The sequence below is a fragment of the Podarcis erhardii genome (genome assembly GCF_964252035.2).
Source record: "Podarcis erhardii genome assembly, chromosome: 3".
In the NCBI taxonomy this organism is placed as follows: Eukaryota; Metazoa; Chordata; class Lepidosauria; order Squamata; family Lacertidae; genus Podarcis; species Podarcis erhardii.
In genome coordinates, this window is record NC_138507.1 from 62743426 (window position 1) to 62771325 (window position 27900).

Sequence of the window (27900 nt, forward strand, 5' to 3'; positions counted from 1 at the left end):
AAATACTGGAAGCAAAGTTGAGATAAAGATCCAGGAAAAGGTTTTGCATATTTCTGAGAAAACCCACCTCAGTCCCCACAACAATTTCCCAGAGGGCTAGGAACAAGCAACACCTCTGAAATGCTATGATTATGGCAAGCAATCCTAACAGCTTCAAAAATAATAAATTTGTGGGAATAGAAACTGACTTGGCAGCGGGCTTTCTAACCAGTTATTTTGAAGAACAGACAACATTTTGAACTTCAGGCTCTCTATCCTACTAATTTTAAAGCATTTGAATGAACAGTTAGGAGGACTCTTCCTTCTATCAATGTTCATTCCCACTGTTCACACGTCTTACTTGTCCTGCTTTCAGTGTGCCCATGTCACCTCTGTTTAGGCATCCATGTAGCGGAGACATTGACACACGTGCTTCCCTAGATGCTGGCACATTCTGCCTTGGTTGCTTCCAGCTGGGCTTGCGGCAATCCCTGACATATTCTGTTGGTATTCACCTGTGCAGGGGGAAGGAAACGCCTCTTTCGCACACCTAAGATCGCACTTCTAAAGCCCTCCGCTAATCTGGACTGACGCCTCCTGGTCCTGTTCTCACAAAGCAATCAGAACCTCCACCCGATTGGGGGGTCCCTGCGAGAGCAGAGGATGCGGGACTAGATAGGCCTTTGGACTGATCCCGCAGGGCTCTAGTTCTGCTTTTACCCCAAAATGTGAACTGGGGGTCGGGGTGGAGGCATCCGGAGTGAGCATCAAGTCCACACCACGAAGAGTGCCCACAACCAAACCTATCCCCACAATGATCACGAGACCTTGGCGTCCCGACTCGAGGGACGGATCCGGCCGCGCAGCTGGAGGAACCCCTTTCCCCGCGGGCAGCGGGCACAACCCTCAAGTCAGCTCCGGGCTTTGGAGGGGAGTGGGGAAAGCCGAAGCGCCTCCCCGCTGCCGCTAAGCCCGGCCTCTGAGCCGCGCCTTCCTCCGTGCCTCCCTCCCTCCCTCCCCTTTCACTTGCTCTTTGCTTTCCCCTGTCACCAAGGCCGGGCAGGCGAGAGAGAAGCAGGAGGAGGAGGAGGAGAAAGAGGAGGCAGCGGCGGGCGGGGAAAGGAGCGCCGCGGAGCAGGCGGGGGAGCAGCAGAATCAAAACAAGCGAGACACGCCTTTCCCGCTCGCTCCCTCGCTCGCGCGTCTTCCCGCGGCCCGGCGGCTGGGGTGGGTGTGCATGCGGCGGGGCCGTGGAGAGCGCGCGGGAGGGCGCCTTTGCTCCTCCGCCTGACAATGGAGCTGCAATAAGCCGCGGTCGGTGGCGGAGCCCAGCAGCCGAGCAGCAGCAGCAACAGCAGCGAGAGAGGCAGCCGCCGCCGCCTCCGCCACCGCCGCCTTCTCCGCCTTCTCTAGCTTCCCGCTGCCGCGACCCGCTCCTCCTCCTCCTCCTCCTCCTCCTCCCTCGGCGATGCCGAACCAGAAGAGTAGCAAGGGCAAGAAGAACAAGCGCGCCAACAGCAGCGGGGACGAGCAGGAAAATGGAGCCCTGGCGGCGGCGGCGGGGGCGGCGGGCGGAGGAGCAGCGCTGGCCGCCGTGGTGGCGGCGGGGGGAGCCAGCGGGCCGGCGGCGGCCGCGGGCAGCGCCGGAGGCTCGGGAGGAGCGGCGGCCGCCGCGGGCTCGGCGCCGGGAGACTCCAAGAACGGTAGGCACCCGGGGAGGCCGAGAGGGGGGCGGCAGGCGGCGAGGGCGGCCGCGCAACTTCTCCCACTCTCTCGCTCTCCCTCTTGCGCGCACCATCTCGCTCGCTTCCTTCCTGCTCCTGCGGATGGGCAGGGCGGGCGGACTCTGACTGGCGGCGCCCTAGTAGTTGCGAAGCTGCCCGGGCCTTCGATGGCGCAGCAGTCCGAGGCTGTTTCGAAAAGAAAGAAAGAAAGACCGGGGGGGGGGGCGAGCGAAAGGAAAGCGCGGGCCGTGCTCCGAGGGCGGCCGCCAGTGCGTGCGCGGCCTGCCTGCCCGCGCTCGCCTCGCTTGCAAATGCACATGGCTCCGAAGCGTGCACTGGGAGAGCCTGCCTCCCTCCCTTAATTGCCAGGGTCCCTATCTCGGCCACCTTCCACCCCTCTTTATTTTCAAAAGCTTGCGATTGACGCTTGGAACCGAAAGTAGGGTGGCCTGCCTTTTCGGCTCCCATGCCCGGTGTGGCATATTGAGACACTGCTCGGCCTGAGGTGCCGGACTCACCATGAATGGATTTGAGTCATCCTCGTGCAAGGCTGTGTGTGTGTGAAGTCGGGAGATGCGGGGAAGTGGCCTAACATCTACTAGCATGCTGCACACGTGCGCACCCCGCTTCTGAGGCCTGCAGTCTTCGGCAGCTGGCCTTTGTTTTAACACAGCCGGAATCGTTTGGTTCTGTTGAAAGAAATGTGCAAATGCTGGGGTGCTGTTTGTTTATAAGACTGGTCGGTAGATAGTCCCGTGTCCATACGTTTAGTCCTGACTCTCTCATTATGGGCGTCCCTGCCCATCAGGATCTGTTACCTGAGACCCCACTCATCTGCATGCCGTGCAGCGCTCCCCTTACTGTTATTAAATATATTAGGTGCCGAGTAATTAGGTTGGACAGTGAATGCTGAATAAGCATTAGAAGGGCAGAATAGAAATTATTTGTATTAATAGGGCAGCGTAGAAATTTTTGTATAAATAAAGATGCTGTCCATGATTATCAAATGTGCATACTAGCTGACCACTTTGAACATGCCCTCGATTCTGAGCAATTGGTGTTGATCCTCAAGCTTTAGCCAGGTTGCTGAGCCTTTTTGGCCAGCTGACCTCATTGTACCATGGTTTGAATTGCTGGGAACAAGAGATTGATTGAATAACTCCTATATATGCAGCAGGACTGATGTGTGGCCCAGCTGCCACTGTGCCATTGATCTCTCTATACTTACCTACCACCATCTGTAATGAACAGGAACTATTGCTTTCTCTTCTCCCTGACCCTTCCCTGTAGGTCCTGGGTGGAGGGGGGTGGGAATGGTTGTGCCCATAATAATATTGCATTGTGAGTCCTTCAGGTTTGAGTGGAATGGGATGCCTATTTTGTAGGTGAATTTTCTTCTTTGGAAAGGTACTGGTGGGTGCTTGGATTGCTTTGGTCCAAGGGTGTGTGTAGAAACAGAACTATTGGACCCATAGAAACAGAACTATTGGACCCATGAATAAAAGTTTGGAAATTAGCGATGTAAAACTTCTGCACCTACACATGGTTATTTGCATGCTTTAAACATTAAGAATAGGGTTGGTATTCAATGCTGGTTTTTATTTAGTTTTATTTAGAGTAGAGCCACTGAAATCAATGGACATAATTAACTGCATTTCAGTGGGTCTTCTCTGAGCTGGACCAGTGTTGAATAGATCACTAGGAGTTTGAAGGAAATAGGAAGAATTTGTGCTTTGCTTCTCCTGCCTGCACAATAACTGCTGTCTCCAGTTATTATTAGTGCCCTTTCCGGCAAAACAAAATCAGAAAATTTGCAGCCACCAGGAGTAGCTTTTGGCACAATGCCTGCTAGTGATGAAATATAGCAATCCGATAGTTTGTGCTAAATATAGGACAGATTTGGATGAGGTTTGATAGTGCATGTGTGTAAGGATGGCTATTTTTGCATCTCAATAAGGATATGTTCCCAGACTTTGGCTCCTCTTCCTCAAGCTGGCATGTTTCAAAAAGAGTGTGTAGAGAGAGTGGGTGAGTGGGCGAGCATGAGAGGAGCAGGAGTGGGATTTGCTCCCTTTGCAACTTGTACACTATTGAAGCTTCTAAAAATTAGGGGGATACTGTGGTCCTTTCCCCCATCCTCCACCCCCTATCTATTGCACTACTTGGTGCACAAATCCATTTGTTTTTCAAACAGTACTTAGTTTGTTGTGGAGCATCTATATCCTACAATAGTATTAGCTCTCATGTTAATAGGATTTCTTTTCTGATTTCTTTTTTTACAGTTTTTGTAGCAAAATTATATTGGGACATGGCCCAGAGGCTCCCTGGTAGTCATCAAAACACTGGTGTGATCTTGCTGTATGCTACTGGGTTCCTGACAATTCCAGTGTTCAGATTCTACAAGGCTTGCTGTCTGTTGTAGTGGCTTAGATAAATTTGAAATGTTTAAATGGCACAGAAAGTTTCAAGAAAGAGCAAACAGAAACACCCACCCACCCACCATGAATCAGAAAGCATTTCCTAAAGTTACAGTGTTTTAAAAAATTGATTGTGGTTTGGACTCCTATAAAAAAGTAAATAAAAACATGTGTGCAGATTTCTCCTATCATGGTGTAGAAAAATCTCCTATTAAGTTTTTCAACAACTGGCTCAAATTTGCAGGTAAGAATTTCAGAGTTAAGTGTACAGTGCAGTATGAGAATAAGTATCTGATGGAAGATTAGAAGCAGGTGAATGCAAATTTTCTGGAACCCATCAGGCCCTGATATATTTTAAGCTGAGTCCTGAGGTCAAAGAAACTGTTAACCTCTGCCTGGCATTGTATTCCTCGCTACATCATGTTCACTCACCTTGAATATTTTTTGCATTGTTAAAGCACTTGTGGGTATTCAGATCTGCTAAGATTAATGAGACTATGGGGGAATCCAGACATGCATATCAGTGGAGTACAGAACACTTGGTAACTCACAAATGAATGTGTTCACTGATGCTATTTAAAAGAGAAATCATGGTGTCTTGGATTATATGGAAGTTCTACCTGTTGTGTGTGATCACTGATCGGTCATTCACACGTGCACATTATAACGATTGTTTACCACCATCAAGTGGTGAGCATACTGTGTGAACTAGCCCTGCATTTGCCTTAGTGGTCTTCTCAGCAACAAACTGAGCCAAAGTTACTATACACTACAGCAGGCTTAATTGTAATGTGTACTATACTGTATTACACTTAACAAAAGATTGCTGTTTAGAATAGGTTTGCAATGAGCTTTGGTCCCTGTTTTATGAGCCATTAACTTGTTAAGTTATAAAAGAGAAGGTACATGTTTGTACATAATGATAAATCAAGAACCTTGGCTTAATAAACCATACTTAATATGCAGTCTATGCTCCCACTTTCCTCTTTCAGGAAAAAGAATCATGGTTTGTTTTCCATTAACAACCCAAGATTTGTAAGCCAACAACAAACCTTGGTGCAAGGCTGGTCCCCCCCCCCTCCAGCTTGTTAGGGAGAAACAAACTTGGATCCCAGGTTTGGATGTAACACTAAATTATACCCTTCCTGGTTTGTTTACCCACTCATTCAAAAGAAGGGAAGTGGGAGCAATTGTGCTGCATGCATTAGCCTGCAACTCAAGTCCAGTAAGGTTTTTAAAAGCCAAGATTCTTGGTTTTTCACAGGGGTGGCAAGCCCATGGATAATATCTGGCCAGTGACCTGCTACCCCTCCAAAAATTGGCTCTCTTTTCTGTTTACTGAGCTGTAATATCTTGCAATGATGTTGCACCAGAGGGAAAAGAAGAAGGAAAGAGTAAATGGAGGGCTTTCTTCCTAATGCAACAGTAAGCTGGGAGGAGAGGTTAAACTAATGGGGAGGAACAACAGTGTTGCCTGCCTGCCTGCCTGCCTTAGTGTTTGTGTGTGTCATGAGGACGTGCATGCACATGTGTGTGTACATGAGTGACTGTGTGTGTATGTGTGTATATGTATGAACAAGCGTGATTGAGTGTTTGGGCTGCTTTGGCCATGGCCATGGCTGGCATATCACACTTGGAGTGTTGACAATCCTCAGTGTGGCCCTCGAGCCAAAAAAAGATAGTTACCTCTGGTTCATTGTTACATACAAATGCAACCAGCATCTCATACTTCTGCACAACCCGTTTTCTATAACCTGTCACTGCTGTTGTCTTAAGCTTTTAGATCTTTATGAAATGTTCATGGCTGCTGTAGAAGTATATTGTGTTGTCAACTTCTTTTGCTAAAACCCTCTCGACTGGAGTTGAATCTCTTTTTAAAATATACATGTTGGGTAGATTTCTTTTTTAAAAAATAATGACTTTATGGATTGTCCGTATGTGAGGGATGAGGAAGTCCAGATGTTCCTGGACTACAACTTCCATCACCCTTGCTCACTGGTTATGCTGGCTGGGGTTGATGGGAGTTGGTGTCTGACTATATCTAGAGCAGGCTTCCTCAGCCTCGGTCTTCCAGATGTGTTGAGGCTACAATTCCCATCATCCCTGACCACTGGTCCTGCTAGCTAGGGATCATGGGAGTTGTAGGCCAAAAACATCTGGAGGGCTAAGGTTGAGGAATCCTTATCTAGAGGGTCACATAGCCCATGTCCTGCCATATATATCATACCTAGGTATATACGCAACTGCCTTATACTAAGTCAGACCAGTGATCCATCAAGCTTCAATGTTCTCTTCATTAACTGGCAGTGGCTGTCTAGAATTTTGGACAGGGATCTTTCCAAGCCCTACCTGGAGAGGCCGAGAACTGAATCTGGGACCTTCTGCCTGCAAAACAGATGCTCCATCACTCAGTTGCAGCCCTTGCCTTTTTTTTAAAAAGCCCTTAAGTAGCCCCTACTAAAAGAAACGTGAAATTGTAGAGTAGTTGGACTCCTTTTGTTATGAAATTACGATTTGTTCTTACACCTATTCTACTGGCTGAGAGCTAATTCAAACACGCAACTTTTAGCACGTAATACTGTCTTCTCAAGGCTTTCTACCAGCTCAGTATTCAGGTACTGGGTGTTTGAAAACACCCCACATCACTTTATAAGCTTCTGTATGTATAAAGGTAGCATGCCACCTTAATTTCCACATGAATGGAGGTTTTGATGTTTTTCAGGGGTGGTATAGGCACATGAGAGGGCTCTACCAGTGTGTTGAACCAATGTCTTAGACCAATTTGGAATGAATGCTAGCAGAGACTTGCTTTATTTCTTCATAGTTGTACAGAAGCTGCCATTTTTAGCTGATATTAATCAGCATTGCAAAATGTTACAAATCCCTGACAAGTACGGTTTGTTTGTTCAGCTAGTCAACAAAACAACCCCAGACCTGCAAGGTTTGCCTTATATAGGCTGCATTCAAGGTTGTCCTGAAATGCCATTCGGTGCTATCTTACAGTTCTCTGACTTAATTATTGTTACTGTTTCTCTGCTTTTGAGCAAGGGTGGAAAACATGCAGCCTTTGACCCAATTTCAAAAGTCTTCTACAAGCACTCAGATCAGATCTCCTGGTTGCTTCCTCAGCAGCCTGCTGGGCTTTAAGGAGTAGAAAGAGATGGGGTGACCTGATTCACTTTTGGTTCTGGTTCACCCACTGCTGGCTTTCGTCCTGCCCGCAGCATGTGGTCCCCAACATACTACTCCTGAAGAAAGGCAGCCATCAACAGACGAAAGGTTGCCTATTGCTGCTTCAATTCGGAGTGAAGGCTCCTAATTGTCCCTCTGCAAGTGTGGGGCTCTCACTCTTGATTGTTCCTTAGCAAGCGTGGTTTGCCTTTGGTACTGTTAAATTGGGTGCTGAATGCAAGCTGCTTTGGTTTGCTTGGGATTGGAGCCCCCTGATGTCATATGATGTCATATGATTAACAGCTGGGCAGCCATGGAGGGTTGGCCGTGATTGCTTAGACATTGGGCCATACGTGGGCTGATTTCTGCGATGTATGAAACAGTATCTTTTGTTCCGTTCCTGTAAGTGACTGAAAAAATGTTGTATTCATTATACAGTACTTCCCAGAATTGCCTCCAGAGGCTGTTGTACAATGGGGATGGAAATGAACTTTCAAAGTTGAGTGGTGAGCCAGCAGCAGAAAATGAAAGCACAGAGCAATTCTAAATCATGGTTTGCTTGTTCATACACGAGAAGGTTCAAGCTGAGGTGGTGTTTGAGTTGAGTATATGCCAGCTTGTTGAATCCATCCACTGTACCTTGTCACTTAGAGAGAAGAATCTCATGCAGCTTTTAATCCTTCTCTCTCAATATATGGGCAGTAAGGAACGTGCTAAGGATGCACCAAAATTCCCTGTTGCAGTTCATGCTCTGGCTGGGATGCTAAGAAGCAGTATGGGTTAATTATGGGTGCGTGTGTACAAGTGCACATGCTTGCCTGTTTGCAAGGTGGAAAGACTTGGAACCATTTCCTGCTCAAGATACAGCTATCATTGGGTCACTATCTTAGAGGAGAGGGCAGCAGGAAGTTAATGTGGATCTGAGTTGAAGATCAGAGATAAAGCAGCGCTGGTAGCAAAGCTTGTGTGGGCATCTAAGAAGTGCTTGGTCCAAATCAAAAGCTGGAAATTGGGATCTGTTCCATTCTTGGCAGTGGGACTTTCTTGTTAATAAAATGTAAAGGGGGAAAGTGTATATCTTGAGCTCTTTGGAGGAAAGGCTGGATATAAATGTAATAATAATAATAATAATAATAATAATAATAATAGATTAACCCTCCTCAACTGCATTGCCCATTTGGAGATTTTGCTGATGGGGTGTGTGTGAGGTTGCGTGCAGATGTGCGAGTGTCTGCCTATGGTTCATCTGTGTGGCAAACTTTGGTCTCAACCAACTTTTGGACCCCACCTACCACTGGCCTCCTTCTCTTGGATTGATGGCGACAATAGAATCTGACCTTCAGGATCAAAAAGGGTTCCCTACCCCTGGCCTGGAGAAGAGAGGGTTTGATTTCTACCTGAAAAATGAAAGAGGCACGTGGGTGAACCAAATACTTGTCATTGACAGCAGTACTTGGTTGAACCTGAATATACCCCATTTAGAACTGTTTTCTTTTTACTGTTGTAAATGGAATACATTTGCATTCATCCTTCTTTCTATAGAAGCTTGATTGCTTTTAGAGCTCCTGTGCAAGCACTAACCTGTTTTGAGTTTTTTGAGTGATCTGATTGAAGGGGATTTGGCTAATGCAACATTTAAAAACTTGCTTGTCACTTTATAGTTACTAAAAGCTCCACCGTTGCAAGTTGTAATGTACGGTATGTGTTACCTAATTAGGCCTGTACTTATCTGCTCCTTTTACTATGTCTCTTTTAAGAGCTCGTGTACGTACTATATTTCACCTCATAGCTGTTGTACAAAGATGTAATTGCTGTTGTGGTTATAAAAGCTGAGCTGAATGTTTCTCATTTCTAATCTCAAAAGTAGTGATTTGGGAGACCCTGAAAATCTATCGTTTTTACCTTTAGCCTCCATGACTGGGTTGGTATTTGCAGTTTATCAGCCTTTTGCTGCCTCAGTAGCTACCCCCGTTTCACTCTCCTCATGTGATCCCACCTAATCAGATCACTGGATGTGATGATGCTACAATCCTGTGCATCCATTCAGACTTGGCTGCTTACTGCACTAAGAGCAGATCAAGTCCATTTACAGAGAGGCAAGGCTTCCTATTCAGGTCACAATCATGGATCACAGAACTAATATTTCTGCTGTCCTTTTGACACAATTCCTGAAAAAACTCCCCAAATGTGGTGTGCTTTTTTAACATTCTGATTAAAGTTTTAGCAAGACATTTGGGCACAATTCTATTACTTATCTTTGAACGATTACAAACTACTTTAGAAGCAGTAGCTGGTGGTAAGAGATAAGCAAGAATCTGATCAGGCAGCTGCTGTGGTTTGGGAACAGCAGCATTCTTTGGGAAGATGGCAGTTTCGACTAAGTCTAATTTATTGAGTCATACAGTATAAACCTAACACCACAAAGGGCAGATGACAACAGTTTAAAATATCTAACATTAAAGGTACCAAGTGAAGTGAAAACAGCAATGTTCTTACCTGCACACTCGAACACACACACTTTTTATACTGTCTAATAATCTCCCTCCCCTTATGCTAGATGGGCAACTGCTACCTTTTTGCAAGCTATATCTGATCATTCAGGTATGTGGAGTGTTGCTTTGTGTAAGACTTGGTTTTTTATGAACAAAGGTGGTAAAGAGAATTCTTAGAATATTTACTTCAATCTTCAGATCACCTATTTTGGAAGTTCTGAGATAGATTTGGGAAGCAGGAGTTCAAGACAAGAATAGTATAATGTTAAATTCCAGAGCTCACTGCTTTCTTGTCTTCAGAGAGCTGCATGTTTTCTGAATTCCATGTTACAAAATTGCTTCCAACATATATGCCAATCTAAAGCTATTTTTTCTGTTGAATATCACTTCATATTATCTACAAATCCTTTCGGAATAACTCTTGTAAGAAGATTGCTTGACTTACATCATCATCTAGCCTCTTGTATTGCTACTGCATAGTTGACATGTAAAATCAATCTCTATTCACCTTTCTTACAGGATGCTACAGATACATATTAGGCTTTCTTCATAATTTTGTAAGAACACACCTCTGTGTAGTTTTCTGGCCCCATTCCACCCCGGTACTTGGCAGTTTTTTAAGTAGATCAGATGTCAGGGCTATGTGTAAAGAAACTATGACCTTATTGTGTTCCCAGTGGTTAATGTCCAAAACATAGTCTTGAACAGAGTCTCCCACCATTCCACACACTAGAAGGAAGTGTATCCTCATACTGAGTGTTAATAATATGCATAGATGCAAGAAACATGACTTATCAGAATCTGTTTCCCTTCTTACAGGCAAATTATGTCATAGTCCCTTTGCCACCAGGTATGATAAATGGGGATTATAGACCCCTCTAGCGGTCTATACAATTTAGAATGTGGTGAGGTAAAGGTAAACCACTGAGTCTTTTGGGCTTACCGATCAGAAGGTCGGCGGTTCAAATCCCTGCGATGGGGTGAGCTCCCATTGCTCTGTCCCAGCTCCTGCCAATCTAGCAGTTCGAAAGCACACCAGTGCAAGTAGATAAATAGGTACCGCTGCGGTGGGAAGGTAAACGGTGTTTCTGTGCACTCTGGTTTCCGTCATGGTGTCCCATTGTGCCAGAAGCGGTTTAGTCATGCTGGCCACATGACCCGGAAAGCTGTCTGCAGACAAATGCCGGTTTCCTCAGCCTGAAAGTGAGATGAGTGCCGCAACCCCATAGTCACATTTGACTTAACCACCCAGGGATCATTTACCTTTACCTTTTTGTTTTGCCTCGGTGTTGATTTTTTCTGAACAGCACATGTACTTGGGTTTGGTGCTGAATCTGGAGTGAGAAATGGTTTAAAGTGAATACCTTTTAAAATATCACTGAAGAACAGTTTAAATGTGGTCCTAGGCAGGCTAAAATTGTTTACCTAGGAGGTGAACTCCTAGTTCATAGTGCATAGTGCATAGTGACTGAGGTCTTGATTTAAACATGAATCTGGCAGCTTGGAGTTCTACACTAGTAGCATTTTAAACTTATTTGGCTTCATGTTTTAATCAGATTTCATAGTTCATGGCTTATGTTTATTTGCATGCTAGGCAGTTTTCAGTGGTTTTAACAGATTCCGGAGTGGCCAGTTGCTAATGTGGCTTCTTTTTGAAATACAACTTTTCAACAAAAATCTGCATATGTAATTTTGATGTTGCATGTATTTTGTACCTTAGGACTACTTGTATCTTGATAAAATTAAAAACGCCTCTTCCATCCCTTTTCCAAGCCCCTTCTTCCCTTTTCTACTGAATTTGTTATGAACGATTAAAAATAAAATATTTTTTTAAAAAATACACATAATAAAATAACAGTGTTCAACACCTTATAGACAATATTTTATTAAAACCATGGGGGTGGGGGTGGCATAGGAATAAATTAGTGAGATTACAGTACAATCACTGCTCCCCCAGCCCTACTTCATAGGGACTCCATGGGAAGTCAGCTGTGTCCTGCTGGTCCCGATTGTGGAGATGAAAGGATACTGATTTTGCACACACAATGATGCTGTTGTCGAATAGCAAAGGCAGCCTTCCCTCCACCAGGGAAAATGTACGAGGCAGCCACACCCCACACTCTTGCATGCACATGCAGTCACACATGCATCTCTCTGTGTATATGTCTCTCTCTCACACCAAGCAATTTCAGATACACACAACCACACAAATATGTCTCTATTTCCTCAGGTACATGTCTTCCTCTCTTCCTGCCCATGCACATAAACCTCTTCTTCCTCTCTCTCTCAAACAAACAAACACACTCCCTCTTTGCCCAACTACATCTGACTGCATTAGACTACACCCCTTTGTTTCATATGCACACAGAAAACATATATATCCTTCCCTCCATCAAACATCTTCTACAGCATCTCACCTGTATATTTGGGTATACACCTCTTCAAGTTGTTTCCAGTTCTCTCTGTTGTTTGCTTGCTGCATCCACACAAACCCTGCTGTTAGTTTTAGTAGTATATTTCCGTCCCCATGGTCTGTTAATATTGTAGGGTTTCCACACCAGCACTGCTTTTGCTCCATCAACCTGAGCTTTCTCTTGCTGCATGCCCTGCATGTGACCGTTTCAACTTTGCAGTCTTTCCCACTTGCTCTGTAACTTTTTATCTTTGTTGGGTCCAATTATTAGTTTTTCTTTATTTTAATGATGTGCCTAACATTGCTCATTCCAGGGCATGTTTCATTGCTCTTAACCTTTTCATGTTTCTTTGTGTCATGGTCCAGTTCTCTGCTCCATAACACACTAGGGGTAATATACACGCAATGAATGTGTGCATAGCTTTCAGATCTGAGGAGACATTTTCATTTTTCATTATGAAGCTGAGTTTTCCAAAGGTGGCCCATGATTATTTCCTTCTCCCCCCTGCTTTATTCTTCGGTTTGATATTCTCTCCCCAGTATATATATTGTCCTAAATAGATGTACAGTGGTACCTCGGGTTACAGGTGCTTCAGGTTACAGACTCCGCTAACCCAGAAATAGTACCTCGGGTTAAGAACTTTGCTTCAGGATGAGAACAGAAATCGCGCAGTAGCAGCGCGGTGGTAGTGGGAGGCCGCATAAGCTAAAGTGGTACCTCAGGTTAAGAAGAGTTTCGAGTTAAGAACGGACCTCCAGAACGAATTAAGTTCTTAACCTGAGGTACCACTGTATTCTTTAACTTGCTCTGTTTCCATCCAACATAAACACCACAAATCTCTCCCGACTCTCTATCACAAATTACACGTATGTATCTCTCAGTCACAGATGCATAGAAAACAAACTATGAGAGAAGAGGAACAGGAGAGGCAAAAAGGAATGTGAGTAAAGAATGAATGTGAGCAAATGTAGTTACTTGCTTTTGTTTCAAGTTGAGATGAGGACAGCTTACGGGGTTCAGAACATGGCAGTCTGATCCATTAGGGGTTTGTTGTTGTTGTTGTTTAGTTGTTTAGTCGTGTCTGACTCTTTGTGACCCCATGGACCAAAGTACGCCAGGCACTCCTGCCTCCTGCAGTTTGGTCAAACTCATGTTAGTAGTCCATTAGGGGTAGCTAACCTTTTCTGGGATGCGTTCCGCATTAACCCATGGTCAGTGTGCCGAGGCCCATGGTGCAAAAGTGGGTGTGCCTAGTCTTTATCGAATAGTATACGTACTCAACCTGGGAGTTCCATTGAACTAAATGTAACATGTATAGAAATGCATTTGTAAAAAGTTTACAAAATAATACAGTGGTACCTCGTTCTGGAGGTCCGTTCTTAACCTGAAACTGTTCTTAACCTGAAGCACCACTTTAGCTAATGTGGCCTCCTGCTGCTGCCATGCCGCCGGAGCACGATTTCTGTTCTTATCCTGAAGCAAAGTTCTTAACCCGAGGTAATATTTCTGGGTTAGTGGAGTCTGTAACCTGAAGCGTATGTAACCTGAAGCGTATGTAACCCGAGGTACCACTGTATATGATCTGCTGTGCCTTCCTAGTAGGTATGAGATTAATTAATTAATTATATCAAATGGATCGCTTTAAATGACTTGAATGTTTGAGCCATTTAATTTAACTTATAGTATGTAACTAATCAGGAAATGCTGGTTTTTTTAAATTAAAAAAAACCCCTTTTTGTATACAAATGCTTCTAAAATTGCAAGTTATAGGGATAATCTTAGAAGAGGCATTTCCTCTTTTTATCTCGCATAGGAAAGAATATATCTTCTGGGGCACCTATGCAAAACTAGGTTTGAGCCATATGCAAATTTAATTGATTTGGATTTCTTTAATTGCCAACTTTGCAATGGTTCACTAGTTTCAAGAACTGTATAAAAAGGGGTGTTTCCTCTCTGAGCACTTCTTTTACTTGGGTGCTAATGGATTTTATGGTCTCGGTCTGGAAGAATTGGTAGAACCTTAGCTAGCCACCTTATGTTTTTATGCAAGATATTTAACTCAAATTATTTCCTCATACCTCTTAGTCTTCCTAAGGTACAATTTTCTTCACACCAGGAGGTCTAATTTCTGAAAGTGAAATTGCAAAGACTTTTACTGTTGGAAATCTGTGTTTTATTAGAACAGCTGGTTGAAGTTCATCAAGTGTATTAAAGGCCATGGGAAATTCAGACATTGGAATGCACAAGTTTTTAGTATTGTAGAGCTTGAAAACATCTTCTCCCTCTTAGGCTTGTCTTTGCTTAGTCGTAGGCACAATTTTTTAAAAGGTGGATTTAACCCATATGGCTTGATTGAGTAAGTTGTTTATGACATGCACAGTTTGGAGAAGATAGCAATCAGAGTTTAATTTTGTTTCTGATTAATTTTGGGCTCTAAAATAAAAACATTTAGGATGAAGGCCGATCTGGAAATAATGAGCTGTGGGTCCTTTTATAAAGGATGCATTATGTTTAGGCAGCAATGCAACATAGAACTTGTTAAATTATTTTGTTACTAATTCAATGAACAAGGTGTTGCAATTGATAATGTTACTTAACGTTGTGAGTCACATTGAGAATTTTGTTATGGAGTGGGTTGTATAAACACCCTAAGTAAAATAAATAATTGTTGAACCTGGTATCTTAAACAAGACATTCCTGGTGTCTTCTGGAGGAATTTTCACTTAGTCACTGTTGACAGCAAAACATACTGTATTTTTCCATGTATAAGACGCCCCCATGTATAAGATGACCCCTATTTTTTTAAACCCAAAATTAAGAAATTAAGTTGTTTAGCTTTTTTTGGGGGGGGGTCACTTCCGCCAATTGCTCACCCGCCTGCCCCCCACTGTTGAATGCTTGCCACAGCCACTGCCGATCGTACACCTAGCCGCAGCCGCCAATTGTTTGCCCACCTTTGCCATAGCTGCCAATCGCCTTCCCAATTGCCACAGCCAAAGCCAATCGCCAGCAGGTCTTGCCGCATCCACCAATCACTCACCCAATTGCTGCTGCCGATCGCCTGCTTGCTGCAGCCATTAATCACCCCCCCCCTGCATTCACTATCTGTGTCTAAGACGACACCCAATTTTTGCCTTCTTTTTTTTTTAAGCAAAAAGCATTGTCTTATACACAGAAAAATATGTTAAGTGGCTTAATATCTCCCTTCCTTGAAACGATATGGATCCCTCCATTACACATTCCTCAGTTTGTAGAATAGTACCAGTGTGTTCATGCAGCTTCATTTGTGTACCAGAAGCCCGGGATTGTCTCAGGATAACTTGTTCTTGAACCCTTTGAATAACAATGGCAGATACTGATTGCATACAATACAATTGATACATTTATCTGTTCTTTGTCCTGCAGAAGCTGCTTGTGCTACCCCACTGATATGCAGCTTTGGACGGCCTGTTGACCTCGAAAAAGACGACTACCAGAAAGTGGTATGCAACAATGAACATTGTCCCTACAGCACTTGGATGCATCTTCAGTGTTTTTATGAATGGGAGAGCAGCATTCTGGCCCAGTTCAATTGCATCGGGAGAGCAAGGAGTTGGAATGAGAAGCAGTGTCGACAAAACATGTGGACCAAGAAGGGATATGATCTCGCCTTTCGTTTTTGCTCTTGCCGGTGTGGACAAGGCCACTTAAAGAAAGACACCGATTGGTACCAAGTAAAACGGATGCAAGACGAGAAGAAGAAGAAGTCTGTGTCCGAAAAGAGCACTGGGAGGTCAACCTCGGAGTCCTCGGAAGATGTTAAGAAGTGCAGACCTGCCAACAAACCGCAGAAAGGTTTAAACCACGATATCCAGCGGCGGCATTCGATGGATCGGCAGAACTCTCAAGAGAAAGGCACTGCTAGCAGTAGCTACCCAGTCCGTTCTCCCTGTGGTTCTCCAGGCCAGTCCCCTCCCGCCGGCTACTCTGTCCTTGCCCCCACACATTTCAGTGGGCCTCGTTCTTCACGATACTTAGGAGAATTTCTGAAGAATGCCATTCATCTAGAACCTCACAGGAAGAACATGGCCAATAGCGGCATGTTCCGGAATGCCCACTTCGATTATGGGGCATCTGGGCTACAAGCACACAGGTCGGGACATTTTGATGCCCCTGTCCAGTTTTTGAGGAGGCTTGACCTATCAGAACTTCTTGCTCACATCCCCCGGCATAAATTGAACACTTTCCATGTTCGGATGGAAGATGATGCCCAGGTTGGTCAAGGAGAAGATCTACGGAAATTCATTCTTGCAGCGCTCAGTGCCAGTCACCGAAATGTTGTCAACTGTGCATTGTGCCACAGGGCATTGCCAGTATTTGAACAGTTTCCTTTGGTGGATGGAACCTTGTTTCTTAGCCCATCAAGACATGATGAAATTGAATATGATGTTCCCTGTCACCTTCAAGGTATGGGTTGCTTCGTTTCTTAACGAAAACTTTGAAATTTATATCTCATTTACTGTGCTGCGTTTTCTGGCAGAACTATACCTTACCATGGAACTGTGTTTAACTGCAGAGAAGCTCTATACTTGTTTAGGTGTAAGAGAAATGGAGGAATATTAACACAGGAGTGGGAACACGGGGATGAAGATGTTAGATCCACCTCTATCTCCGTCAGTCCATGCTAGTTACAAGTCTGAAGTGGGCAAGCTGCTTCTACTTGTGAAAGTCCTTGTTACAGAGAGGGGCTTCAAGATTCAACATCACATGGGTTTTCTCCTTAAGAGGCTCCTCTGCTTCATACAGTTGAGGACAACAGGGATTACAGGGGTGGAAAGAAAGTGGATCTAGTGTTGTGACAGTGGCCTTTTCATGTGCCATATTCTCCGATTTCTCTTAACACCTGAGTCGGGCTAATATGTGAAAGGAATATGGGTTGCTTTGCTCTTTCTCTGCCTACTGTTAGGCCTCAGCCCTCAATTACAGACTTTTATTTACTCTCACAAACATGTGGATCTCTGCCACGGATGAAGTGATATGGGTAGAAGAGTTGCTGGGGGTGGGGTGGAATGTCCCTGCAAAAGAAGTGAAAAATGACATGGTTAGGGACAGGAGAAGAAGAATGAAGTTGTATGACATGATGGATATATGAATGTTCAGAGAATATTCCAACTACATGTTTATAGAGAGGAGGAAGGTAGAGGTTGTGGTTTTTAGTTCATTGTGACTCTGGTTCCCTGTATCTACATTGGGCAGTGTTCAAACCAGAGTTTGAAAACTACTTCAGATCATAGTTTGAAGTTGTGTGTTAACCATAGTTCACCCACTTCGTATGTCATGAAATCTGCTCACAAGGATTACTCTTGCAGCATGTTTCCAATCCTGGTTTAGAGGATTGCAAAATAGTTTGTGAATTGGACCAGTCTGGAGTGGCCAGAGTGGTGGGGCACACTGGCAGCCTCCAGAAGGAAGATAGGGTTTGAGTAACCTGGGTATTCTGAATTGGGTAGAATTGTATAGACCACTTTCCTGCTTTCACATTTCCTGCTTTCACATTGGAATCTTCTCTATATTTACACACCCAGCCCATGTACAGATTGATTCATTTCTTGTGGTCTGAGCTTTTCTTTTATTTCCTGGAACTGAGTTAAAGCAGTGACTTTGTGGTATGGAGAAATGGCATACTTTTTGGTCAGTGGGATACTTTTTGCGTTTCCTGAATACTTCTCTTCTCTAAGGGCTTATATGATTCTCTGTTCTGCCCAACCAGGACATCTGTGTAGGACCTTTATTTCATTAATTCATACTAACCTAACTTGGCAGATGTTCATGGCAGCTAAATAATAATAATAATAATAATAATAATAATAATAATAATAATAATAATAATAATAATAATAATAAATTAATAATAGTAGTAGTGGCAGCAGCAGCAATAGCAGCTTGGAAGAAATTACATCTATCTTCCATGATTTTGTTCTTCAAGGGGCTCAAGGTGATGAACATAATTAGTTTTAAAAGTTTGGTTAGCTAAAAAAGCCAGCTTAATAATCCATGGATTGAATTTGGCTTGTTTCAAAACTTACTAAAGTTTCTAGTAAGTCAGGATTCCTGGTTTGTACTACAAGAGGAGCTGCTCTTCCTTCAAATGAAAGCTAATCTCCACAGAAGTCCTCTTCCTGGCCACGCGGGAGGAGGAGAACAAGGGGAGGGTGCATCATGTCCATGTACAACTATGGTTTGGATCGATGTGTGAAGAAAGGTCAAAGGTCATGCAATGCATTTGATGCTTGAGTGGGAATTCAGACTCTGGTCTCTTAGATCATAGTCTGGCATACATGCTAGCTACTACACCCGACTTCCTCAATCTCAGCCCTCCAGATGTTTTGAGACTACAATTCCCACCATCCCTGACCACTGGTCCTGCTAGCTAGGGATCATGGGAGTTGTAGGCCAAAAAATCTGGAGGGCCGAGGTTGAGGAAGCCTGTACTACACCATGCTCACTTGTTGGTTCTTAGTGCTGTTGATCTACATGATTTACTTTTGTAGCATAAATGCTAAACATATTTTCTGCAGAGTTAATTTTAGACAACTTCAGTGCTTGCATTTTTTAAATGTTTAATCATAAATTAATATTCTAATATTAAATGTTTAGATCTGAACATTCAAATTACTGTTTTTAGAGAGTAACCTCTGCTGAACAATCCACAGTGGTAGTGAAGTCAGGAATTGCCGATTAATAGCAAAGCAAGGAAGTGGCTGCTGCTGGTGGGATTGGCTGTAGAGGAACCGGCAGGTTGAGAACTACAATCCTACAAAGCCCAGTTCATGAGAATATTTTGAAAAATCTCCTCTTTTTTTTTTTTTTTTTTAATTCACCGGTACATTCTGGCCAGTGTTTTAAGACTGTTGCTTACTAACAGTCAGAGTGTGAGCTACTCTTTGAATAGTTTATAGTCCACTGTGTAAAAGGCTTATATGTAGGTTTCAAGCTTTGGATGCACTCAATGGGTTTTAGCCAAGGAAATCATTTTGTTCACAGAAGGCGTTCCACTTTTGCCATGCAACGTCCCCTCCCTCTTCTCCCAAATCCGTTCTGTTATTTTCTTCACTTGGTGAAATTTGTGTAAGACAGAAAGGCAACTGACCTACCAAATTATGCCAGTCATGGAAATTCTCAACGTATATATTGCATAATCAGATCAGAATAGCCATGCTAAATCATGGCAAAGCTACATTTAGGCAAGCATCCTGTCTTCAGCAGGTCCAACCAGAGGGCCTTAGGAAGCTCAGACTGAGGACATGCTCAGGGTAGACACCCCCTGTTTGTTTAGAGTAGGGCTGAGGCATCTGTGGCCTGCCAGTTACGGTTGGATCCTGTTAGCCCCAGCCAGCATGGCCAGTGGCCAGCCATCATGGAATTGGAGGCTACTTCAGAGGCACATCTATTCCCTGTTTCTAGTCTAGAGCTGCTGGTATCAGAGGTAAACCTGCCTGGCTATATCAATTCCTCTGTGGGCTACCATGACTGGACACTTTTAAAACTCTGCAATAAACTTTTAACTTTCTTGTATGCTAATAGCCACCACGGTACACAATGATGAATTCCACCTATTCTGCAAGTTACTGTTGATTATGTTAACTTCCTGCCTTCTTTACAGGATGAGCTCCACTGTTTCAAAACAGAAAATCATTTCTCTCTCTGCCTTTACAGGCCATTTATAATCTTGCAAAGTTTTATTACTATACAACCTAGTTTCTCTCCCATCCACACTTTAACAATTCTCAACCTCTTGAAGTGGCCCCCCTATAGCCAAAGATACTACATTTCCCTTGTTAACTTCAGTGGCTGTCGTTAATATTCTAGAATAAAAAGTGGGATGTGAGAATAACATTTCATGTTATGCTTATGTTTTTGGAAGAGTAGCATGTGAGATTTCATGTGCCCCTTATTTAACATGCCAAATGGGAGCACAGAGGGGTTCCTTTATGTGTGCCAAAAGCTGGGTATTTCCCAGTAATTTTATATGTATATAATTATTGCAGTACCTCAGTAGATACATCTAAGTAGACACATGCATCTAGGTACAATTTCCAGAAATTATTAAGGTACTTCCAGAGCACAGACCTGAAATTTGGTAAACCTGTTGTGTAACATACCTGTTGTATAACATACACAGTTAAAAAGGGCAGTTTTGCATTATATTTTTTTAGATATTATATATGGCACAAAAATGAGCTTCAGGGAAGTGATCACAAAAGTATAAAATCCACAATACAATATTAAAAACAGCAAAAAAGAAAAAAAGAAAAAAAAGATAGTACATTCTAGAGTTCAGGGTGCCACCACATTCTCATTTGTACACACACAGCGTACGTCTCTTACAAGTAGAAGATGGGATCTTTCTCGGTCTCTCTCAAAAATTTCCTAAGATCTGCCCCTATAAAATGGCCAAACTAACCATGGATGGATGAAATACTTCGCTATTGCAGTTCCAAAGTACTTGGGGAGCGGTAGCTGGAAATGTCTGGAAAATGGAACTTCCCCTTTTTCGTTTATTGTACCCAGGAACATACCTAACATTTTCAGAATGCATTTCCTTACCAATAATGTCTTTCAGAGTACCAAATCTTTGTTTTCCTCTTTACAGGAAGGCTCATGCACCTCTATGCTGTTTGTGTAGACTGTTTAGAAGGAGTTCACAAAATTATCTGCATAAAGTGCAAGTCCCGGTGGGATGGAAGCTGGCATCAACTGGGAACCATGTACACGTATGATATTCTAGCAGCGTCTCCCTGTTGTCAGGTTAGTATACAGAATTACAGTTTCTATCTTATCTTTAACTAGGCAGAACAGAAGAAGAGTTAGATTTCTGATCGGTAAAGTAGGACAGTTGAGATTTCCATTCAGTTTATCTAGATAAAATGCCTCGGGGGTGGGGGAGAGGGGAGGGCGGCAATAATCAGAAAAGATGCAAGGAACCACTATATATATGTTATGCATGGGGATTTCCTGTAAGCCTTCTGATGAGGGAGAGGCAGAGTCTGTTCCATCAGTGGTCCCTCCTCCTTGCCTTGTTCCTTTTTATACAGCTGAATGCTTGAAAAGGGCCCATAGATTTATTATCTTGGTAACAAGAAGGTCAGAGACCAAGACAGAATACACAAAAAGGCACTTCCAATCCCTCCCTACTCAGGACTTATTCTTACTTTATTTCTTTGTACTCCGGACTGATTCTTACTTTATTTCTTTGTATTTCGGCACATGTACCTGAAAACAAAATATATGCACAGCCTTTCAAGTACGAAAGGTGGGCATATGTAGAAAGCAGTGTGTAACTTGTTGGAAAACCCCCGCAAAACAAATCCTGACACAGTTTCTCTTTCGGTGTTTCTGGGCTGCATCCAGCACTGCTTGCACAGATTTCTGCTTGCACAACAGAACTTCTTTTTCCTCTTTTTCCCCTGCGCCCCTCCCCAAACCTGCCCTGGAGGGTCCCCGCACCCCCTGGAGCAGAGTTTGAGGGTGTGCTGGGGGCTGCAGGGGAGAGGAAAGGAGGAGGAAGTTCTGTTGTGCAAGCAGAAGTCAGTTGCAGAAGCAGAAGTCTATTCACACTTACTGGGGCACTCATGTCTGCCCGAGTGCAAAGAATTAAGTGAGAATCCGTATCAAGTTCCTGGCTGAATCGCATGCGAGTAAATGATTTTTGAGACATCTCTTGTTTTGTCTCCCTGTCTCCCCACACCCCACACCCTCTTCCAGGCTCGACTGAACTGTAAACACTGTGGGAAACCTGTTATAGATGTACGTATTGGAATGCAGTATTTCTCTGAATACAGCAATGTTCAGCAGTGCCCACACTGCGGAAACTTGGACTACCATTTTGTGAAGCCATTTTCGTCGTTTAAAGTTCTGGAGGCTTATTGACAAAAGCTTTGCCATAGTAATAGCTATTTTATGAGTATTGTTCCTTTATTTTACATATCTTTTATAAGATCTGTTCTGTGAGGGGGAGGGGAGGGGGCTTATTTTTTTTCTAACTGAAAGAAAGTGCAGCAGCTTTGTGTGATTGTGTACATGTGTTCCTAATGTAGATATGTGTCATCAAAACCGTGGTCCTCTTGCCATGATCTCAGTTGAAGGCAAGGGATGGGGCAACAGATTGTCTCTCGCTCTCCGCACTCATCTAAGCAAGGGGGGGGGACACACCACTCTCTTCTAATTAGGGCAGAGTAACTTCAAGACATGGAGAGAAGTTATGGAAACCAGCGACTGGTTCCAAATAGATTTCTTTTCTTGTACGTGTAGATTTGGAGGGAAGGGGGAGGATCTTCATAAATGGCTCAAAGAAGTGGATGGAAAATCCTATGACTGTCCTTACAGATGGATGGAATATTATCTATGGAACAGGGTGATAGGACCTCCTAGCTAAGGAGCTCTTGGTCGTTACTTCTGCCCTGGCCCCATGCACTCCACATCCCAGTATGATGTGTGGGCCACTGAGAAGAGAAAGAGGCATTCTGAAGGGTCTCAAGTTGGCATAATCTCTCCGTGGGTTAAACCACAAAGGCTCACATCTTACCCTTAGATCCACTCTGTGCATTTGCTGTGTCTGCATGAGGTTGGTGGTCAGGCTGGATGAGATCCCAGTGTTTTCCTCTTTCGTAAGAGAAACTCCCATGTTGTTCCCTGCTGAATTTGCCATCGTCATCCCTGGGAGCAAGATCTTGTCTTGATAGTATAAATAGTGCTAGCTCATATACTTTGAGGTTCTGTCTGATGAGGTGAACTTAAAACGTTGACAAATGAATGTAATGCTATGTCAGAAAATGCACTGTTTAAAACAAAAAAACACCCCCCCCTTATTTTTGCATAGTGTCTTCCTGGAGTATATATTTGATAATTGGAGCTACTCTCACTGACAGATCATACTGTTTCCGCTAACATTGTAATTCTAGTAGTCAGGGAAGTTGCTTCTACCAAAACAAACACTGAGATCTTAATTAGTTGCATTAGTTCAGCTTCTTTGAAAGCATTAAAAAAAATTCTTGCGGTTCTCAGAAGAATTATTGAGCTCAGTGCAAAACCTGTTATTAAGAGGTTCCGTGCATCAGTTGGTTTGACCCTTTTGTCTCTTACTGCACAAATGTAGGAAATGAGGTACACACCAAATGGATTGTGTTGCTTAAAGTGGTCCACTCGGATGCTTGAATTTTCCTGTAGGGTAGATAAACTAAATGAAATACTACATTTTAAAGAACATAACCCTTCACTCGAGCCAAGCTGGTATGCACCAGTAGTACAGGGTTTGTCCAAACATCCCATTTTAAAAAATAACTAGTATTGGTGTAAGCATGCCCTAAGATTGTGTGTAGGCTCATGTGTAAATGGGAATTGTGGAATCAGCTGGGATGCCTTGGAATGGCAGGCTAAAGGTTCCGAAGAGCATCTTTGGATCACAGAATGGGCTTCTGTTTTAACAGGTCTTTGTGCCATATAACAAACTGCAGCACTTTGTCATGTAGTAGTGGCCTGAAGACCCCTTGGGTGCATGGAATTAAATTCTTTCTTTCTTTCTTTCTTTCTTTCTTTCTTTCTTTCTTTCTTTCTTTCTTTCTTTGTTTGTTTGTTTGTTTGTTTTGTTTTTTTGCTTGTTTGTTTACCCTGGCCATGATCTAGGTGGTGCTAAAATATGAAGGTAGATGCTACCTTATTTTAAACCAGTTGACTTCTACTTTTGGATACCTATTTTGAAATGGCATTTTTACTTACCGGTAACTTGTAAAACCTGTAATTTAGCGTTGGGTTGAGGAATCCAAAGTGAAATTAATGAACTGATTGTTTTTTGCATTCCCAGTAGATTCAGAATCAAAACCAGTGAGATTTTTGAACAAAAAATTCACATGATGTTTGTATTTTAATTCTTATCATAGGCTCCTTATGATTTTGTGCAAGATGTTTGGTTTTTAAAGGAGGGAATATGTTATCTTTTAAATTATGATAGTCTGGAGTATTTTGTTTTTTGGAACAGATATTGAAAATGGGTGATCTGCTTGAAAACTTTATGGGACTATTATTCATAAAATAATTTACTAAGAGAAGTAACTTAAATTACTTTCTGTAAATTAGCAGAAATGTCCTTGTAGCTGGTGGAACACATAGGCCACTACATTGTTGCCTGGGTGTTTTATTTGGATGGAGTGGGATTAGCCATCCCCCTTGTACACTGCAGCTCTGATCAGATCTACCCCCTGTTTTTAGGTGCAGAAAATGACATGGGAAGAGCGAATCACAGTTCATCAATATAAGGTTGATCCTAAGTCATTGACACAACCTCAGTGCATGAGAATACACACTTAAGCTCCATGAAATTTAAGTGGATCTAATCAGCCCAAACTTCCTACTGCATAATAGACACTGTGTAGCTTGGCAAAATATAGTTTTGCAAAGATGTGACTCCTCCATTGTACTTAAGGCAAGTATGGATTTAAAATGAGTCACACAGTCTCAAAAGAATGCAAAAACCTAATAAAGCGAATATATAACACACAGTACGCTGCCTCGTAAACTAAGGCTTCTGCTTAATATTAAAATGTCCAGTCCTTGCAACAGCTCTGACTGCTTGAACAGCTGATGTAGTCTTTGGATCAAAATAATGCTACTTAGAATTCTCACTTCCCAAAATACTCACTTTCATATATATTTTTCTTAGTTAATCAAGAGGTCAGAACAACTGCAATCAAGGCAGGTCAGCTGCAATTAAGCTTTTGTTTGTTTTCAGCTGAACTGGATATAAGCATTTTCAGATTTTATCTTCCAGTTTGTATACTGCATACAGCTAGGCATTTTGCATGGATTTCAAATCATGTGGCACTGAGTGTTCTGCATCTGAAGGAAGAATGGTGGCAGTTCTGTCATTGTATGCCTCACTATTTGAGGCCTGAAGCTCCTTCCAAATTTGCATTTTTGATTAGGTTGCCCTCAAGAAATCTGTGTGCCGCTCACAGAGGCCCTGAGCTCACACTTAATGTGCATGTTTTATATGCATGCTTAAGCCCACACCACTGCAAACTGTTCTGCAGTTTGTACACAGAAGGCTGTGCTCAGTAAGTAGCTTCACAGAACGGCCCTTGTGAGGAGGGGACAGAGGGTGTGCCAGACCTCCACTTCCCCTGCTTCCTCAACAGGAACTGCCAGGAGGCCCTGTTGCCATAGCTCCTAGGCCTCCCACGCACCTATATTACCAAGTGGCACTCCATGGGGAGCCAGATTGTATTCTCAAGTTGCTGATTCCTAGAGTTTAAGGTAATGGTGGCACATGAGTGGTAGGACTTGGTATCTGAAACTACAGATGACCATGACAAGGGAGATTCAGGCTAAGTTTTAATGTTCCAGACCAGAAAGTGGTAAAGCAGCTCATAGACTACCAGATTTAATTTGCCTTTTAAGGAGGAGGAAAAATTTATGGGTCAAGCCCATCCAAGGCTAGGCAAGGTTTTTAACTCCTTGTTGTTTTAAATCAGTGGCTTTCTTACGGACACTTCGATTGCACTGACGAAAACGTAACAGTCCCTGTTCAAATGCATCTTCCCGTGTGCACTGGAAAGTGGCACTTGAGACCCTCAAAGATGGAATTTCAGTGTCTTTTGAGATACCACTGCATTACTGTGTGTGTCACCATCTAAAAAAACAGTATTTGCAGGATTTAAATTGCAAGGATACAGTGTTAATCAGATGAAAGGTTAGGAGCTAAACCAAGAGGGTTGTGCGAAAAAGGATATTAAATTTTGCCAGCAAAAAGTATCAGTGGCTTTATGTGCAACAAATGTGAGTAGCATGTTGCATATAAAAGGTGCAAGCAGTTTTATATTAACAGCGTGCATAATTGTACACTGTATTTTAGTACAGAGTATTTTTGTTTTGAAACCAGCTTAGCCATGAAATTCTATATTTTAAGGCAATTGTCCTTGAGTTAATATGGGCCTGGCTGTCTTGTTCTGTTGCTTAATAATGTAATACTTCCAGGCAGTGATGGCCAACTTGGTGGTTTGCAGAAGGTGCTTGGACTGCTCTCCAGGTTACAGCCAGAGTGCAAGGCATGATGGCATCACTTCTCACCTGCCTCCTCATGCCACTCTGCTCACACATCCTGATGGGAGGAATGCCTGCCAGGTAAGCAGTGGCTCTTTACCTGCTCTATTTTGGCCTGGCCAGCCTCACATAGGAAGCAGCAGTAATCTGGCAAAAGAAGCCTGCAAGGAAGATGCACACGGTTCCGTACCTGGTAAGCAGTCCTTTCTTCAGAAGCTGAGAGTTACTGTGAATCTTCTGCTATGATTCTCACGCTGTGCGGCCAAACTGCCTTGTGGGGTAAGACATTTCATGGTGAAGGAGCAGCAAAGGCCTCTCTGGGAACTCCTGGGTTATATTGCATCTGGGAACTCTATTTTTCATCCATTATTTGTTTTAGTGAGAAAACACCCCTAAATTCCATGCCCATATAGTTTCTCCGCAATATATCAGGATGCTTTTATTTACCGAGGCACTCACGATGATAAAGCTATGCCAGAAACATGACAGAAAGCTTCATATATCACACACCTCTTAACATGTTGAAAATGGGTGGATTTTGGTTTTTTTGGCACTTGCAGATATAAACTAAGTTTTGTTCCTACTATTGCTATAAAAAAGGCATTGGGAATCAGATATTGTTGGAGTCTCTGATCACTGCCATGATCTCTGATCACTGCCAAAACTGGGACTAATGGGAATTTGGTTTGGGCAACAGGTGCCCCCATCCCTGTTGTAAAAGTACATTTAAAATGGTATGAGGGAAAAGCGCAGCAAATCTACATGCAGTCCTAAGATGTTTAGCACCAGTAGAGCCCTAAAGTGTAGAGCTTGACTTCATCTAGTATGATTCTGTGGCAACAATCAAATAAGACCCTGCTAATCCGTTAAGTGTACCTAAGACAGTGTCAGATTGTGGCTTTCGTCTGTTAATAACTAACACATGAAATGGGTGGATTTCTGAGAGCAAGGTTTGAGGCAACATGTGATTCTGTCAGTGTGTTCTGTTGATGGGAAGACATGTCGCAAGTTTATGTTCATTTCTCTCTGATTTTATTGTACGAGGTATTCAAGGACAAAGTTGTGAGGTTACAAAGCCAGCCCCGCTACGTTTGTCAAAAAAGCCTTTTTTTTCCAAAAGGGGAAAAAACAACAGTTTTGGATTGCACTTTTGCAGAGGAAAGAATATGTACATAGCAAATGAATGTTGATGAAATTTAAAATAATTGGTTATGATGCCATTTTTGTGTGGTGTTAAGTTTTTTGGTTGTGATTTATCTGTAATAAAAGAATAAATTGCAGTGAATTGTGTTCATGATTATTGTGGTGTCATTATACCTTGGCCCAGTATACCTGAAGGAGCGTCTCTACCCCCATCGCTCAGCCCGGACTTCCTCCGAGGGTCTTCTGCTGGTTTCCTTACTGTGAGAAGCGAAGTTACAGGGAACCAAGCAGAGGGCCTTCTTGCTAGTGGTGCCCTCCCTGTGGAACACCCTCCCTTCAGATGTCAAGGAGACAAAGAGCTACAGTGGTACCTCGGGTTACAGATGCTTCAGGTTACAGACTCCGGTAACCCAGAAATAGTACCTCGGGTTAAGAACTTTGCTTCAGGATGAGAACAGAAATTGCGCAGCGGCAGCAGAAGGCCCCA

At 43.2% G+C, this 27900-nt stretch overlaps 1 protein-coding gene across 1 annotated transcript; it reads left to right on the top strand.

Moving 5' to 3' along the window:
* Positions 1-1046: 1046 nt before the first annotated feature.
* On the top strand, positions 1047-27550 carry HECA (hdc homolog, cell cycle regulator). The gene is made up of 4 exons (XM_081855333.1): positions 1047-1682; positions 15603-16643; positions 20830-20984; positions 21942-27550. The coding sequence occupies exons 1-4, from the start codon at positions 1448-1450 to the stop codon at positions 22104-22106; spliced, it is 1596 nt and encodes a 531-aa protein (XP_081711459.1). The 5' UTR covers positions 1047-1447; the 3' UTR covers positions 22107-27550.
* The last annotated feature ends 350 nt before the right edge of the window (positions 27551-27900 follow it).